We start from the raw sequence: 16,621 nt of genomic DNA on the forward strand, positions 1-16,621 counted from the left end.
CCCAATTTGAACTTAGTTCCTCCTCAATCCAGGGCTGGTGTTCTATCTACTGCACTACCTAGCTGCCCCCAGGAGCAGCTTTTGATAAGAGGTGAGGAAGGGGAGAATGGTAGAGCTGATGGTGGAGACGAAAAATGGTGGGGGATGGATCGGGAGTCTGGAGATATCTGGGGCAAACTTCACTTCCTCCGTGACTTTGCCAATTCGGTTTTCACTGGGAACGTGTGACACTTGCTGCAATACTGATGACATACTCTAGATTTTTTTCTGATCAGAAACCAGCGCATAGAGTCCCAGGACCACAGGCTTTCAGGGTCACCCTCAGCCTCAGAATGAAGACATGGCCCAACAACATCTGACATTGAACACTGTACCTCACCCCCCTGTCCCCCCTCCCCACAAGGTGCCTCAAATAGCTTTAAGGCAAAGGGAACCAGAGGCAGCAGCATTTAGCAACTATGGTAACCATGGAAACACATCATTAAAGAATATATAAACAGGAATGAATAATTAGATGAAAAAATCAATTTCTCCATTTGTACTGTTTTTTTTTTAAAACACATTTATTTTTTTCAAGGCTCAATTAAAAAAAATGCTCTCCCAGGCTGCCCAGCTCCATTTGGACTCCTCTTTAGCTTGCCAACTAATTGAAAAATATAGACATTTGTCATACAGGCTCTTCTAACACTGGCTAGATTAAAGGACAATTCCCCTTGTAGCATGTGAATAAAAAAAATCATTGTCAGGTACATTATTCTCCAACTAATAGAGAAGGCAGAAAAGGGAGCCTCAGGTGGCCAGGAACTGGCTTTGCGGAGGTGCTTTTTGGAAAATTATTGTGAGTTGGGGACAGGTGGGAGTAACCTGGTTTTACAAACAAGTGGGAAGTTGGGAATAATGTGGGAATGATGTTCTAGGTTAGTCAATGAGTGGCAACACACAGGCTGGGTATCTGAGTCTCCTCAGGTGACACTGTGTGCTCTTTCCCAAAGGCCAGGTCCGTTCCTGTTCTCCGAAGAGGCCCCCCCCAGACAGGTATCTGAAGGCCAATTCTGGGCCAGACTTTGGTGCTTGTGATCATACAGAGTTGAGTCTCTTCCACAAAAGAAGGGGGTCCTCCTCTTCTTTTACCAGGGTAGAGAGTTTGTGAGAGAGAATGCTAGGTGGGGTAGGGGGAAGGCCTTGGGTCCCCTCAGGTCAACATGTAGCCTGGAAAATATAGGTCTTGGTTCTTCTGGTTTAGGTGAAAGAGATTCATCTAGAGGCTTGTGAATTTTTAAAAGGTCATGAGAATAAGCTATCCATGGTCTTCAAGTGGAGTTCAAGCAGAATGAGTTGATGGTGAGCCCAACAGGAAGCTGGAGACCTTCAGGATCACTTAGACAAGAGATGCTGCACTGGATAGAACCAATGCTATGCAAAAAGTATGCTAGCCCTATTTCCATTATCCCCAGAGACCAAGGGAGCCTGCCCCTGAAGTGAAGGGGGGGGTGGGATACTTGTGCTTCTTTACTTGCTATCCCTTTAAAAAAACTACAACAAATAGGGGAGGGATCAAAGAAGCTGAGCCTGAAAAAAGGGTCAAGTCTCTAATAATTCCCTGACAATTTTTCTCCCATCAAAACCAATCGACCTCAGTTGAATTTTCTCAAGGTCTTTCTCTCTGTTTTTCAAAGTGATAGATAATTATTTAAGAAACACATTCCCACTACCCTATGCTGCTAAGTTATACATTAGTGAGTTAATAATAATAGTAGCTCACATTTTTAAATAGCATTTTCAGATTTACAGGGGACTTTCATTACAAGGCTCTATAATACAAGGTATACTAATATAGGTATTATTATCCTCATTAGGAAAGCAGTCAGCATCCAGTTGGAAAGAGCACGGGACTAGGAGACAGATGATGTGGGTTCAAATTCAGCCCTGGTCACTTACTACATGTGTGATAATGGACAAATCTCAACTGCTCTGGGTCTCTGTAAAATGAGGGAGTTTAACTTCAACCTTGTCTCTATGGTCCTTTCCAACTCTGATAGGCTCTGGAACTTTGGCTGTCCCTCAAATATCACCTACATCTACAGCCAATGCTTATGGCATGCTTAAACTTCTTTCTAAATAGAGGGTGCATTTTCTCTGACAGTGCCCACAAAGGGGACAGAAATACAAATCCTCAAAGACCTCTTTGCTTATCTTTCTACATTGTTCCTCCTAGGGAACCATTTTTCATGAGGAAGCCAACCTTTAAAGAAAAAAAACATTTTTTATCTCTTAGGTGTTTTGCTACTGATAATAAAATGTTTCGTGCTCTTGACCTCCCTTCCCTGTTTCTTCATGCTGCAGAATTCTCCATGCAGAGGTTAAGGTGACATGTTTTTTTCTTTCTTCCCATGTGAATGACTAATGAAAGATTCATCACAATGACTTCATTGCCAGATCAAGCGGCAAAAAGAATGGAACAGGAGAGAAAATGTAAGGTCTGAAGATCAGTGTAACTTATCCAGTAGTATTCTGTTACCAAGGGAGCCGTTATCCACTGTGCCTGTTATCCATTCCACCCACTGGCCAGTGCAGCTTCTTGGTGGTTACATTTCCCTATTCCTTCTCCCTGAGCCTCAGTTCTCTCCTATGTGAAAAATGGGGATAGTGTGACCCTGGGCAAGTCACTTAACCCCAATTGCCTCACTAAAAAAAAAAAAAAGAAAATGGGGATAGCATTCCAACACTTTTATCACAGGGTTGCTGTGAGACCCAGGTGAGGCAACGTGGATATAAGATCATTTTGCAAAAACTGCAGAGTGTCATGTAAATGTCACCTATAGGCTTCATCTTATGAAGATATCAGAGGCTTTAACCAGAAACCAACCAATGAAGCCTTTATGAAACAACTGTTCTGTCCCAGGCGCAATCTCTGTCCTCATAGAGCTTACATTTTATCTGATCAAATCACATTATATTTAATCTTGGAAAGAGGAGATGAAGTGATGGAAGAATCATATTTAGGTATTTATAGGCATAAGGAAGAGGGGTTGTTTGTTCTGCATGGATCCAGAGAGAAGCTCTGGGGGGGGGTTGAAGGAGAGGTTGCCTTTGTATTCCCAGTACCTAGCAAAATGCCTGACACATAGTAGGCACCAAATGAACACTTGTCGATTGGTTAAAGTTGCAAAGAAGCAGACTTAGCCTTAACCTAAGAGGAAAAAAAATGACAAAAAAGACCCAATACTGGTAGCTGTCCCAAAGTGGAGACGCACTATCAGTGGCTATTGGGGTTTCCTTCACCAGTGGCTTCCAAGGAGAGAAAATGGATGTCTAGAATGTTAGAGAGAAAAATCTATCTAGATCTTGGACTAGATTATCCAGGTGTCTTCCCAGCCTGAACTTCTGTGCTATGATTTTTCAAGAATTCAGCCTGAAACATTTTTTTGTTTTTACCTCAATCATGAATTGTTGCTTTCTAATCCCCAGTGAACCCTATTTTCTACAACTTTGAGCAGGAAGCAAAACAAGAGAATGTGAGAACTGAATCCAACCTGAATAGAAGCTGCTTTTCCAAGTCCTTCGTCTTTGTTAAACCTCAGAAAAGCAAGTGAATGTTTATTCAACTGACAGTGGCCTGGGAGGCACAGAAGACATTGTTGTTCTGACACTCTTCAGTGTGTGATAAGACCAGCTCAGAGGGTCAAAGGATACAGAGAGTCATATAGGTTGCTCTTTGCTGTGGGACAGAGGAGAAAAGAAGTGGCACATGATCAGTGAGGGGCAGCAGGGTCAGGAGAAAGAGAGAGAGAGAGAGACAGACAGACAGACAGAGAGACAGAGAGAGACAGAGACAGCTGGAGGCATGGTGCAAGGCAGTGGTGTCAAACACAAACAGGGGTCATTAAGACATACATAAGGGGATGCGTATTAACTTGGAAAAGTCCCACGCTCGGGGATAGTGCTGGCAGTGATGCATTATTTATTCCCTCTGGTTTAGTCCAACCCCTTAATTTTACAGATGGGAAAATCGAGGCTCAGAGATGTGAAGTGACTTGCTCAAATTCACTTTGGTGGCATATACTACTGCATGTGCTTGTTTGATGTCTGGATTTGACTTGATTAACTGTGCCAATATTGTGATGTAAGTCAAATGTATGGGCCTTGAAGGCATAGGTTGTTCTGTTTCTCTCTTTGTGCCCAAGAATCTAGCACAGGGAGCTAGAGTTCAATGTGAAAAGTTAGTCTAGCAAACCGTGCTTGTCAGAATCCATCTTTTCTTCCTGGGAACCCTCACAGACCATCATCTGTCTATGCTCTTATGCACTTACCACATTTATTTTACTTTATGGTTATTTCTGTATGTTTTCTCATTTCCTTTGCTGGACCGTGCCCTCCTCTGAGGGTACAAAACCATGTTTTGTTCATCCTAGTCTCCCCTCGCTGCATCTAGTACAGTACGGAGCTCATAGCAAGTACTCAATAAACATTTCTTGGATGAATGAGTGCTCAGGGCTCAGAAGCATGGAGCTAAAATTTGGTCAGGGTCTAGGGGGAGAACAGAACCCTCTCAGGAGCCTTTCTCAGAGTTAAATATATTTCTTTATTTTGGATAAAATGAGAGAAGTCATGAACAAATGCCTTAAGTTCTTCAAAATCAGTGATTTCTGTCTAAGAACACTCTCTCTCTCTCTCTCTCTCTCTCTCTCTCTCTCTCTCTCCCCCCCCCCCTTTGTCTGTCTGTCTGTTCCTTCCTCTCTTTCTCTGTAAATCTCTGTCTCTCACTAATTAGCTCAGAATTATGAAGAGGTCTTGTGGTGTTCTGAAGGAGGAGGGCAGCTGATAATAAGAGCATGTGGATCAACAGCAGTTGCTTAGGTTACAAAGGCGCGTGTGCAAGGAAGCCCTTCCCTACACAGCGAGATATTTTCAGCTCTCTCCCTCTCCCTCTGAAGAGGTAGCACTAATGGAGAATAACATGTGCACTTTTATTCATCATACTGTGACATGTCTCAGCATGAGGCGTCATGCAAAGGGATACTTCAAGACATTTCCTTCTTTCCTTCTTACCCCCTTCCCTCCCTTCTGTCTTTCTCTTTTCTTCCCTTCTTTTTCTCTTTTTTCCCCTTCTCTTTCTTACAAATGGTAAGGTTTTCAGGATATTCAAAAGGGAGGAATAGCAGGATCTTACTTTCATTTAGCCTATGAGAGGAAATCTATGGTCTTTTAATCATAAATGAATGAATGAATGAAAATGCATTTGTTAAGTGCTTTCTTTGTGCTGGGCACACCGATAATGAAATATGTGAGTAAATGTCCTGTCTATAAGGCCCACACAGCAAATATTTTTGGCTACCTGTTGACAACCAGACAAGATAAAAGGAAATAGGATCCTTAATGTCCTAGGGAACCATTTTGCTTTAAGCACTGACATCTTGGAACATCCCCTGGAAGGGAGTGGCAGAAGGACCATTGAACATGGAGCCAAAGGGCCTGGCTTTGAAACTCTGACACTTACTTCCCCTTTGACCTTGGGCAGACAATTATGAGCTTCAGTTGGAATGAATGAATGAATGAATGAATGAATGAATGTACAGTCCCAAGCACAAGCTTTCTGGGAAGAATTCATTAGCTCTCTGGGGGGAAAGGTGGGTCACATTTAGGGAATATGATCTTCATCAGCTTTTTGGTGGTCCTCCAAAACCATGATGAAAAGATCCTGCCTCCCAGAAAACAACTGGATTCTTCTCTGGAAACTTGTGGGCAGGGCTTTAAGTGATTGAAAAACATTAAGGACTTACTGCCTGCCAAATCAGTGTTAAGTGCTGGGGATAGAGACAGTCCCTGCCCTGAAGGAGCTTCCATTAAAATGGGGGAGACATAGTAGGACATGGAGGCTAGAGTCTGGATGATGGTGTAACGATTGGAATGACGCCACCTGCTGGAGACTTACTGTAGAAGAGTTCTGCCCATGAAGCGAAGGTCTTTGAGGGCAAGACCAGGAGTCTTTTCTTTGGCATCAGGAAGTGATGTTGGGTAGTGGGAGGAGGAAGGAAGAGACTGGCACTCGGTCTCACTCTCTTTCCTGGGGACTCTGGTGGAGAAGGGAGCTAAAAATGTGCTCTCCCTTTAATAGATAGGAATTTAGGCCTTTCTCTCTCTCTTTACCAAATTCTTATTCTCCTTAATAAATGCTTAAAAGTCTAACTTTTGCTAAGGCTTGTAATTTATTGGCGACCACTCATTAGATATTTTAGACAGACTAGCTAGAATTTTAGCCCTTAACAAAGATGGTAAATAGAACGATAAGGACATTTTCTCATTAATAAAATTAAGGCGTTGAATCTAAGATTCTTTCCAACCCTAGAGTTATGTGTTGCTGGTCCATTTGAGCGTGGTAAGTGGAAACACTGGTGGGGTGCTATGAGGCATTGTGGTAACTGGGTCTCAGCACAATGGCATCTCTTTCAGGTGTCAACTTCTCTTTACTAATTAGGCTTCTCAGACTTCAGACTGTAGTGCTTCCTTCTCTTTATCTCCTTCCTTTTCCCTAGAAGGCAGCACAGCAACCTCTAGGGAATTTGAGAGGGATTTCTTATGATACAGAATCAATGACCACAGTAGGTTGGATGGTATGCCACAGTAAGCTGATCTATGTTTACAAAGGTCCTCACCACTTACTCCAGGTTCCAAACTAGCTACCAGGCATTTACGATTGTCCTGAGCTTCGTCCTCCATAGTACTGACTCATTTTCATCTCTCTACAACATCTCTCTCTGGCTGGGTCATCATATATACAAAGCATCAGGCAAAGCCTCTCATAGAATTCTTGTGGACAAGATGGAGAGAAGTGGGTTGGATGTCTCTATATAATAGCATGGTTAGGGGCAGCTTGGTTAGGTGGGTTCAGACCCTCTAGTGACAGTCGTTAATGGTTTGATGTCAGGTTGGAAGGTAGTCTCTAGTGGAGTGCCCCAGAGATCAGTGTTAGGTGGGTGCTGGGTTATTTACCATTTGATACTGATGTGGATTAAAGCATAGTTCATACCCTTATCTCATTTGCAGATGACAAAGCAGAGAAGCATAGGTGACACAATGGGCAACACTGTCATTTAAAAAAAAATCCATAGGAAACTTGAACACTGGACCAAACTAATAAGATTAAATTTAACAGGTGCTTAATAAATGCCTATGATTGGTTGATCACCCCATGTCATACAACTGTATGTGTCTGAGGCAGCATTTAAACCCAGGTCTTCCTAACTCCAAATTGAGCACCATATCCACCGGGATATGCTACTTTCCTAGATCCATGTGTCCTGGTTGGGTCAGCCCCTGCTATGTCCAGTCTCCCTCTCCCCCAGCCCATAGCTGATTGTTGCCCAATGACTTACTTGCTCATCTGTCCTAAACCCATGCTCCCATGGGGGCCTACCCCAACACCCTTCTGTGGATATAAGCTGATAGTCAGCCAAGGAACAGGAGAGAGGGACACCTTTCTCTAGTCCTTGGCTGGGGATCTAATGCCATCCTAATTTCAGTTGGGAGTCATCGATTTTTCTTGGTGCCTTTCCCTGCTCCTGCCTGATCCTTAAAACTATCTTTGTTTCAAGAGCCAGAATAATTCCAATCACAGGCATCAACAGAATTACCAATATCTTTTCATCTCTCTGATACTTGGGTCAGGGCCATTTCACCACAACTGGTCTATGGAAGACATTAAACATCAGACTCTTGTCTCCCCACATCCACTGCTGTCTTCCTTATTATAAAATCATATACCCAGGAGCATTACCTGTGACTTATTTAACATCACTGCCCTGTAGGTCACAGAAAATCACACAAGGAATCCAATTAAGCCAGAAACAGAAAAAGGAGAGAAGATTTAGAGAGCCTAGAAGGCTAAACATTGTAAGCTTCCCAACCAGATGTGGTTAGTGATTCCCTGTGGCTATACACTTGTTTTTACCCTAACACTCTCCAGGATTTTTGGTTGGAATGAGGTTCAGTGCACTTGTCTAGATTAAGAACTGAGATGATATGGACCAGAAGGGAGATATGCAACAGACTTGGGAAAGGGGTTCCTTGTAAGGGGGTGTAATTCTCTGAGCTCATTGTGGCTGTTGAAATGTCCAGGTTATGTCAATATTTGTGGACATAAATAGCATCTGTAGAATTTTAAAGTTTAAAGATAAGCCTAGTAGTAATCTAGTTTGACATGCTCATTTTATGGACCAAGCTTCTGAGATACAGAGAGGGTTAGTGATTTATCAAAGGCAACACAGCTAGTCTGTGGTAGAATTATGGCTAGAACCCAGGTCTTTCTCCAGGTCATTACATTTTCTATTTTCCCACTGAGCCTCAGCCTAATGAGAAGAGGATACACCATGGTGACCCAACCAGTTTATTATCCCAGAATTTTTAAAAGGCTCCCCCTTATGAGAAAGCATGTGGGAATTATTAATTTCCTGGTAAAATGGAGACTGGACGAAGAATGTTCCACTGTAAAGTGTTGGATCTTCAGTCAAGAGCTCAGATCTCGCCCTGACACTCACTATCTGTGGGACCGTGGGCCAATTGCTTCATCTCTCTAAGCCTGTTTCCTCATTTGTCAGATGGGAATAATGAAACTAGTGTAAGTACTCATAAAGATTTTGGAGAGGTTCAAATGAGATCATGCATGTGAAATCAAACGTAAGCTCTTCCAGGGCAGGAAAAGTTTCTTTTTTGTCTTAGCATCTTTAGCAGTGAGCAAAGTGTCTGGCGCATATCAGGTCCCTGATAAGTGTTTATTGAATTGTTGGTTTTTGGAAGTGTTTTTTTTTAACCTTTAAGTACCATAGAAATATCAGCTATAATGGTTATTTTAATTTTAAAAAAGTTTACAAGGAAATCAATGGTCTTAGCCAGTTCATAGAGACCTTGGAGGTCATTTGTCCAACCTCTTTATTTTTATAGGTTAAGCAACAAGTGAAGGGACCGATGTCAGGGTGAGAGGGTAGTAAGTGAAAGGCTTTGTATCTGGACCCAGGGCCAGTGGCATTTCCCTGAAACCATGATGTCTTAAACATTAAATAATAATAATGATAATATTATTGATGACGATCCACTAGAAGAATTTTGCCATTGATTATTTTTCGGGTCAGGTGAGTGATTTCACTGTTGTAGTGTGAAGGTTCCTCTGCCTATGCAGATTAACAACTTTTACAGCTTGTGGTCCTTAGAGAGTTTACTATGCCACTAAAAAGTTAAGAAGTTTTTGATAATGAACCTAGAACTGGGAGGAATTGCAGAGGCATCTCATTCAACCTCTCTCCCCCCTTTTAAAACTAAATAAAATTTATTTTTAATTAATTAATTATTTTTTGGGGTAAGGCAATGAGGGTTAAGTGACTTGCCCAAGGTCACACAGCTATTAGGTGTCAAGAGTCTGAGGTCGGATTTGAACTTAGGTCCTCCTGAATCCAGGGCCAGTGCTCTATCCACTATGCCACCTAGCTGCCCTTAGTTTTAAATAAAAAAATAAACATTTATATTTATAGTTTGGAGTTCCAATTTTTATCCCTCCTTCCCTCCCTCTCCTCCCTCCACCCTGAGACAGTAAGCAATCAAATATGGATTATACAAGTGCGATTATGTAAAACATTACCATATTAGTCATTTTGTACAAAAAACCCCAACTTGGCACAAGAAGTTAGGTAACTTATATACGGTCATACAGATAATATTGGTCAGAGGCAGAATATTAATTCAAGACCTTTGATTTCAGTGAGTGCTATTTCCATCTGTCCAGGGTCAATCTATATCACAGTCAATCTCTATCAGATGTAGGACTCTAACTGAGGTCACCCTAACTCCAGAACTGGCTATCTATCATGCCATTCCCTCTCTTTAGAAAATACAGACTAGACCCCTACCTTTGCCAAAGGTTTAAATCAACATGGTACCCCTTTAAAAAATCAATGGAAAATTACTTTTTAAAGGGAAAAAATTTGGTTGCTCAACCATCCACCTAGGTCCCTTATAGTCATAATTTTAAATTCCAGGAGAGCCGATTATTCTCTTCATTCTTCTGTGGTAGATAAATTGCCCTCCAAGAAGTTTACTGTTTGATGTGTTTTGTCTAAGACCTTCCAACCCAAGATTCTTTTGGCTTAGTGGGGCTCATAAAAACTCCACGACGTTTTTATAGAATGAGCTATTTGTCTTGATGTGTTTGGTTAAATTTTACTGACCAGCATGAAATCTGTAAGCAAATGAAAGGCTGGAGTACTTTAAGAGTGTGCTAGTTAAACAATTTGTGGAGCGGAAGTGTCTGGCAGGCATGGAAATTACCTTGGTTGAAGAGGCAGCTAGGTGGCACTGTGGGTAGAGCACGGGGTCTAGAGTTAGGAGGACTTGAGTTTAAATCAAACCTTACTAGCTGTGTGATCCTGGGCAAATCACTTAGCTTTTATCTGTCTCAGTTTTCTCATCTGTAAAATGGGGATAATACTAATAGCACCTACCTCCCAGGGCAGGAAAAAATGAGATAAAATTGGAAAAGCACTTTGTAAACCTAAAAGTGCTATTCTTCTTCTTCTTCATCATCATCACCATCACCACCACCATTATAATCCTCCTCCTCATCTTCTCCTCTTACATCCCCCCTCCTTCCTCCTCCTCTTCTTTTTCCTCCTTCTTCACCAAGCTGGAGGATACTAAAATTTAAAAAAATCCTGGAGTTTCATCTCCTAACAAAGCTAATTGTGTGGGGGTTAGGGGTGGTTAAGAGGGGGTAAATATGGCAATTATAGGAAATACTGGACTTGTAAATAAAAGGAAAGAAAATCTCTAGGTAGCAGCAGCACAAAGTAGTGGAAATATTATATTTAGAGTCAGTAAGACCTGTGTCAAATCTGGTCTTTGCTACTTCTATGTAGGACCTTAAACAAGTCACTTAAACTGAGACTCAGTTTACTTATCTTTAAATTGAGTGCCTAGTTCACACAGTGCTGAGAAGATCAATGAGATAACAAATGTAAGGTGCTATATAGGGATCAATATGCCAATAAATTTGGAAATCACAACAGTAGCCACCGGATTGAAAATTATCAGTTTACATCCCAATCCTAAAGAAGGGCAATGCCAAAGGATGTTCAAATTACTGAACAGTTGTACTCATTTTACATGCCAGGAAGGTTATGCTTAAGATCCTGCAAGCTAGGCTTCAGTAATATGTGAGCCAAGAATTACCAGAAGAGCAGTCTGGTTTTTGATGAGGCAGAGGAACTAGAGACCAAATTGTCAACATTCAGTGGATTATGGAAAAGCAAAGGAGGTCCAGAAGAACATCTACTTCTGCTTCATTGACTACACTAAAGTCTTTGACTGTGTGGATCACTACAAAATGTGGCAAGTTCTCAAAGAGATGAGAATACTAGGTCATTTTGTCTTCTGAGGAATTCTATGTGCCGGTAGAACAGGACATGTAACAACCGATTGGTTTAAGATGGGAAAAGAAGTATGACAAGGCTGCATATTGTCACTTTATTTATTTAACTTATATGCAGAGGCCATCATGGGAAATGCCATGCTGGATGAAGCAAAAGCTGGAATTAAGATTGCTGGGAGAAATATCAACAATCTCAAATATACAGAAAATACCAGGCTGATAGCAGAAAATGAAGAAGAATTAAGAAATCTCTTGATGAGGGTGAAAGAGGAGAGTGTAAAAATGGGCTTGAAGTTTAACATAAAAACCCTGAGATCTTGGCAACTGGTATATCACTTCTTGGCAACCAGAGGGAGAAGAAATGGAAGCAGTGTCAGATTTTATATTCTTGGGTTCAAAGATGGTAGATGGTAACTGCTGTAATGAAATGAAAAGATACTTGATTGTTGGGAGGAAAGCTATGTCAAATCTGGACAGCATACTAAAAAGCAGATTCATCACCTTGCCAGCTAAGGTCTGTATAGTCAAAGCTATGGTTTTTCCAGTAGCAACATATGGCTCTGAGAGTTGGGTTATAAGGAAGCTGAGTGCCACAGTTTACATGCTTTTGAATTGTGGTGCTGGAGAAGACTTTTGAGAATTCTAGCAAGGAGATCAAATTAATCAATACTTAAATTAATTCAGGATATTTGCTGGAAGGTCAAATACTGAAACTTAAGCTTAAATACTCTGGCCATATAATGAGAAGACAGAACTCATTGGAAAACTGATGTTGGGAAAGATTGAAGGCAAAAGGAAAAGGGGTGAGCAGAAGATGAGATGGATAGATAGTTTCATGGCAACAATGAATGTGAACTTGGACAGACTTCAGGAGATAGTGTAGGATAGAAGGGCCTGGCATACCATGGCCCATGGGGTCATGAAGAGTTTTATATGACTAAACAACAGCAACAACATATAGATATAGGGATCAGGACCTTATGATTTCATTGGCACATGTAAATCCCCAATATGGAAATTTCCTCTATGAATGCAATTCAGCATCTCTGCAATTTACTTGGAAGTTAAGGGACTGGTCCTATATCACACAGTCAGTATGTGTCTGAGGTAGGGCTTGAACCCAAGTCTTCCTTTGTGGCTCTTTTTAATCTGTGCCATGTTATGTCCCTAAGGTAAGTTATTATGACTAGGGAGGGGGGACAATAAGGATCCTAGGAGTTAATTGTGGGATAATGAAAAAAGGAGGAAAAATGACAAGAAAAGAATCTGGGAGTACAGTCAGTCAACAAACATTTATGAAGTGCCTACCATATGCTAGACCCGATGCTATGGGCTGGCGATACAAAGAAAGGCAAAAACCAGTTCCTGCTCTCTCAAGAAGCTCATTGTCTAATGCAATAGCCCAGTTTACTCTTATGTATATGTATTCAAATATATCTCCCTCTGCCTAAGTTAAAAATGGCTTGAATTACATTGAATTAATGCACCTTAAATGTAGATAATAGTCATATATAATTAAATCTGTTTTGGAGACAGATGATGCACTCCCCAGGATATGGAAAATTTGGTTTTGCTCTCATAGTGCAGCGCAGCTATCTTCAACCTATCGCCCTTGCGTGTATGTCTTCTGTAGACCAGATGATGAAGGTATTTCGTTCTGGATGCCATATATTAGGAAGGATGTTGGGGATCTTGAGAATGTCAAGAGGAGGGGAGCCAGGATGGTGAGGGGACCTTGGAGTTGTATCATATGAGGGTCAGTGGCCCTTGGGAACTATCCTCGAGTAACTGGAGGATGTGTCCTGTGGAAGAGGAATTAGCCTTGAGATAATTGGTTGAGGTTTTAGGGAAAGGTTTTGTCACAATGGACCACATATAAAGAAAAGCTCTCCCAAAATGGAATGGGATGCCTCAGGAGCTAGTGGCTTCTCTCTTGCTGGAGGTCTTCAAGCAAAAGCTGGATGAGCATTTGTCAAGTATGGTAAGCAGAATGGTGAACTTGGAGATAGGAAGACCCGGTATTGAGTCTTACTTCTGAGCGTGATTCTGGTTATGTCTCTTATTCTCTCCGAGCCTCAGTTTCCTCATATGTAAAGTGGGGCTAAATAATAATACCCCCTTGGGGGAGTTGTTAGGGCACTGAATGAAATAATAAATGAAAAATACTTTGCAAACTTACATAGCACTTAATGTACTAGATAAATGATATCCATTATTATTAGAGGGAACTCTGTCCAGGTATGGGCTGGACTAGATAAATGGTTCTTAACTTCCAGTCTATGAACTTACTTCAAAAATATTTTAATGACTGTATTTCAACAGAATTGGTTTCCTTTGCAATTCTATATATTTTATCTTACACATTGAAAAGCATTATTTTAGGAAGGGGTCTGTCTATAGGCTTCACCAGAGTACCAAAGGGGTCCAGGACACAAGAAATGTAAAGAACCCCTTGGTTTAGATGATTTCTGAAGTTTCTTCTCAGAGAGAACCGGTGATTCTCTCTCTCTCTCTCTCACTCTCTCTCTCTCTCTCTCTCTCTCTCTCTCTCTCTCTCTCTCTCTCTCTCTTTCTCTCTCTCTCTTTTTCTCTCTCTCATGTATATGTATTATTATTCTTTTTTAAATATATGCTGATGCTCTTTTTATCACCAACATACAATTTCATTTAAAAGTGTTACTGAATCCACAGTAGCTTTTTGTCACCACATATTTTTGTATTTTCTCAATTGACAGATGCAAATAACAAGTATCATGGGAGGAGGGGGATCTGTGAAATGTTAAGATGTTTAAAGGGCTCATCATATTAAAAAGCACCGCTGGCTTTGGAGAAAAATAGTAGAATTGTATCTAGGCCTGAGTTTCCAGGTTGGTCCCTGACTTTAGAGGGGGTTAATGGGCACTTTCTGTCCTTGAGCAGAATAGGGACAACTGAGTTGAGTACCTACTTTGCAAGTATGCTTAGTTTAAATAGAAAATGACCAAATTGTGGTTAGGTGAAGTCCTTCATTGCCTTGTCCTGTAATCGTACTCCTTTTCTCACCTGCTATGGAATGGCCTTGGGCCTGTGTCCTGAGGTCTCTTGTTTCCCCACCATGGGGAAATGTTCCAACTTTCCCAAGGCCTCACACTGTTTGACTCAGGCACAAAAATTCCTAATTAAGGCTCTGATAGACAGTATACAATCAAAGGAGTAGATAATTACCTAAAGAACAAATGCATTTTTTTACATGCTTTCTATGGGTTTCCTTGAAATCACCACCATCTCCCTCCTCCTCCCCACTTGATTGAACAATTAGAATTTAGGGAAATACCACATTCAGATCTTCAAAGGTCATGTGACACCATGGAGAGTGCTTGTATTGGGAACCGTGTTCTTGGGATCCCTTTGAAGGAGTCAGCATCTCATTAAAGTTGGAGTTCAGTGGTCTATGACCTAGAATTTTTCTTTCAAAATTAGTTTCAGAAAAATGTTTTCCTTAAAAATGCATTAATTGGGGCAGCTAGGTGGCACAGTGAATAGAGCACTGGCCCTGGATTCAGGAGGACCTGAGTTCAAATCCAGCCAAAGACACTTAACACTTACTAGCTGTGTGACCCTGGGCAAGTCACTTAACCCCAACTGCCTCACTAAAAAAAGAGAGAGAAAAAAATATATTAATCTAAGGGAGAGTCCTTATGATGGATGTGCCCCAAGGCCGACCTTTCTGGTGGCCCCATCTTTTCTATTTTGTGCCCATCTTTCCCTTGGATTCTAAAATGAGGGGGAGGGTCACAGGTGAAGACTTACCTGCCAGTACAACTTGATGAGTTTGCTGACATACTGCTCGCTTCCTCCTGATAGCCAGTACATATAGTCAGCAATCATGGCACTCCTGGAGGTCATAAAGAAAGGGAAACAAAGTCAGAAAAGAAACAGAAAGATCCCAAACCTAACAACAACAACATTATGTTGAATCCGGAGATGACACAAAGTGAGTTTGCATTGCTATCAGATTAAACGTGTCATAAAGCCTTCTGCAACCCCTCTTAATTCCGATGCCTTCCCTCTGTTAAGTGTTTCCCATTCATCCAGAATATAGCTTGCTTTCTATTTGTTTGCACATTTTCTCCCTCCTTCAATCCCAAGCTCCTTGAGGGTAGGGACTGTCTTTGGCTTCTTTTTGTATCTTCAACACTCATCACAATGCCCGGCACACAGCAAGTGCTTAATAAATGTTTATCGATTGGTATCTGTACTGATTTTTCTGTTGAACTGTAGGCCAAAAGCAGTGGTGTATTTTTCTCTTAGTTCTTTCTTTTTCTTCCATTTATACAGCATACAAATATTCAGGAGCTGTGAGAGAAGGCTTTGCTGCGGTTGCTTCTTATTAAACTTAAGAGCATTTGGGGGACTAAATTCCATTTTATACACTCTGAAACGCCTTCAAAATCCTAACGGCATAGATGGCTAACTGTAACCCAGGCTTTGGGGTGTATCTCTCTCTTTGCTGAAGTCAAAACTTGTTTGTTTTTGATTAAATTAAGCCTCCTTAGAAATTTCCAAGAAAAAAAATCTCACAAGCATCCTCCCCCACTCCGACGTCTTTGTCTCTAATTGAATCTGTTTTAGTATCCAGACTGTTACAACCATCACATTCCTCTTATTAGACTGGGGTGTGGGGGGGAAGACTAGAGGAGTTGGGGGGAGGGTTTAACAACTATCATCCAATGGATATTAATGTGTTGTTTGAATGCAATTTGGGAGAACGTTTTGCTTTTATGGTTGCCTCTCTGCTAGGCCTCTCTATTTCTTTTCTCTAGAGACTCCAAATCCAATTAAATGTGACTGGAAGTAATTCCAGATTGTCACGTTAGCCAATTAAACATATAATAATCCCGTGTACCTAATCACAAGCGCCAAAAGTTTATTTATTGAAGTAGAGCTATCAGTGTGTACCCCTGGATGTTTTCCTTATCTTGGTCTCCAGAAATGTGTTGTTTCTTGACATTCTTGTAAATTGAATTTGAAAACTTCCCTCCCTAAATACAGGTGTCTCAGACACAGCCCCATTACAACTCAGCTGGGGATGGTGTGGTGTAGCAAATAGGGTGCTGAATGTGAATCAGGAAAACCTGGGTTCAGATTCAGATTACTGAACTGGGATACCTCATGGGTAAGTCACTTGTGATTCCTCCCTCAGCCTCATTTCCCCCACTTGTAGGAATG

The 16,621-nt window shown here is 41.2% G+C and overlaps 1 protein-coding gene across 1 annotated transcript in view; it reads right to left on the reverse strand.

Moving 5' to 3' along the window:
* The window catches only part of SPATA16 (spermatogenesis associated 16), a 269,868-nt gene that overhangs the window by 92,172 nt on the left and 161,075 nt on the right, over positions 1-16,621 (reverse strand). The window contains exon 4 of the mRNA XM_043998358.1: positions 15,203-15,287. Coding sequence (XP_043854293.1) covers positions 15,203-15,287 — 85 coding nt within the window. The remainder of the gene's footprint in view (positions 1-15,202; positions 15,288-16,621) is intronic.

This window comes from Dromiciops gliroides, chromosome 3, assembly GCF_019393635.1.
Source record: "Dromiciops gliroides isolate mDroGli1 chromosome 3, mDroGli1.pri, whole genome shotgun sequence".
Classification (NCBI taxonomy): Eukaryota; Metazoa; Chordata; class Mammalia; order Microbiotheria; family Microbiotheriidae; genus Dromiciops; species Dromiciops gliroides.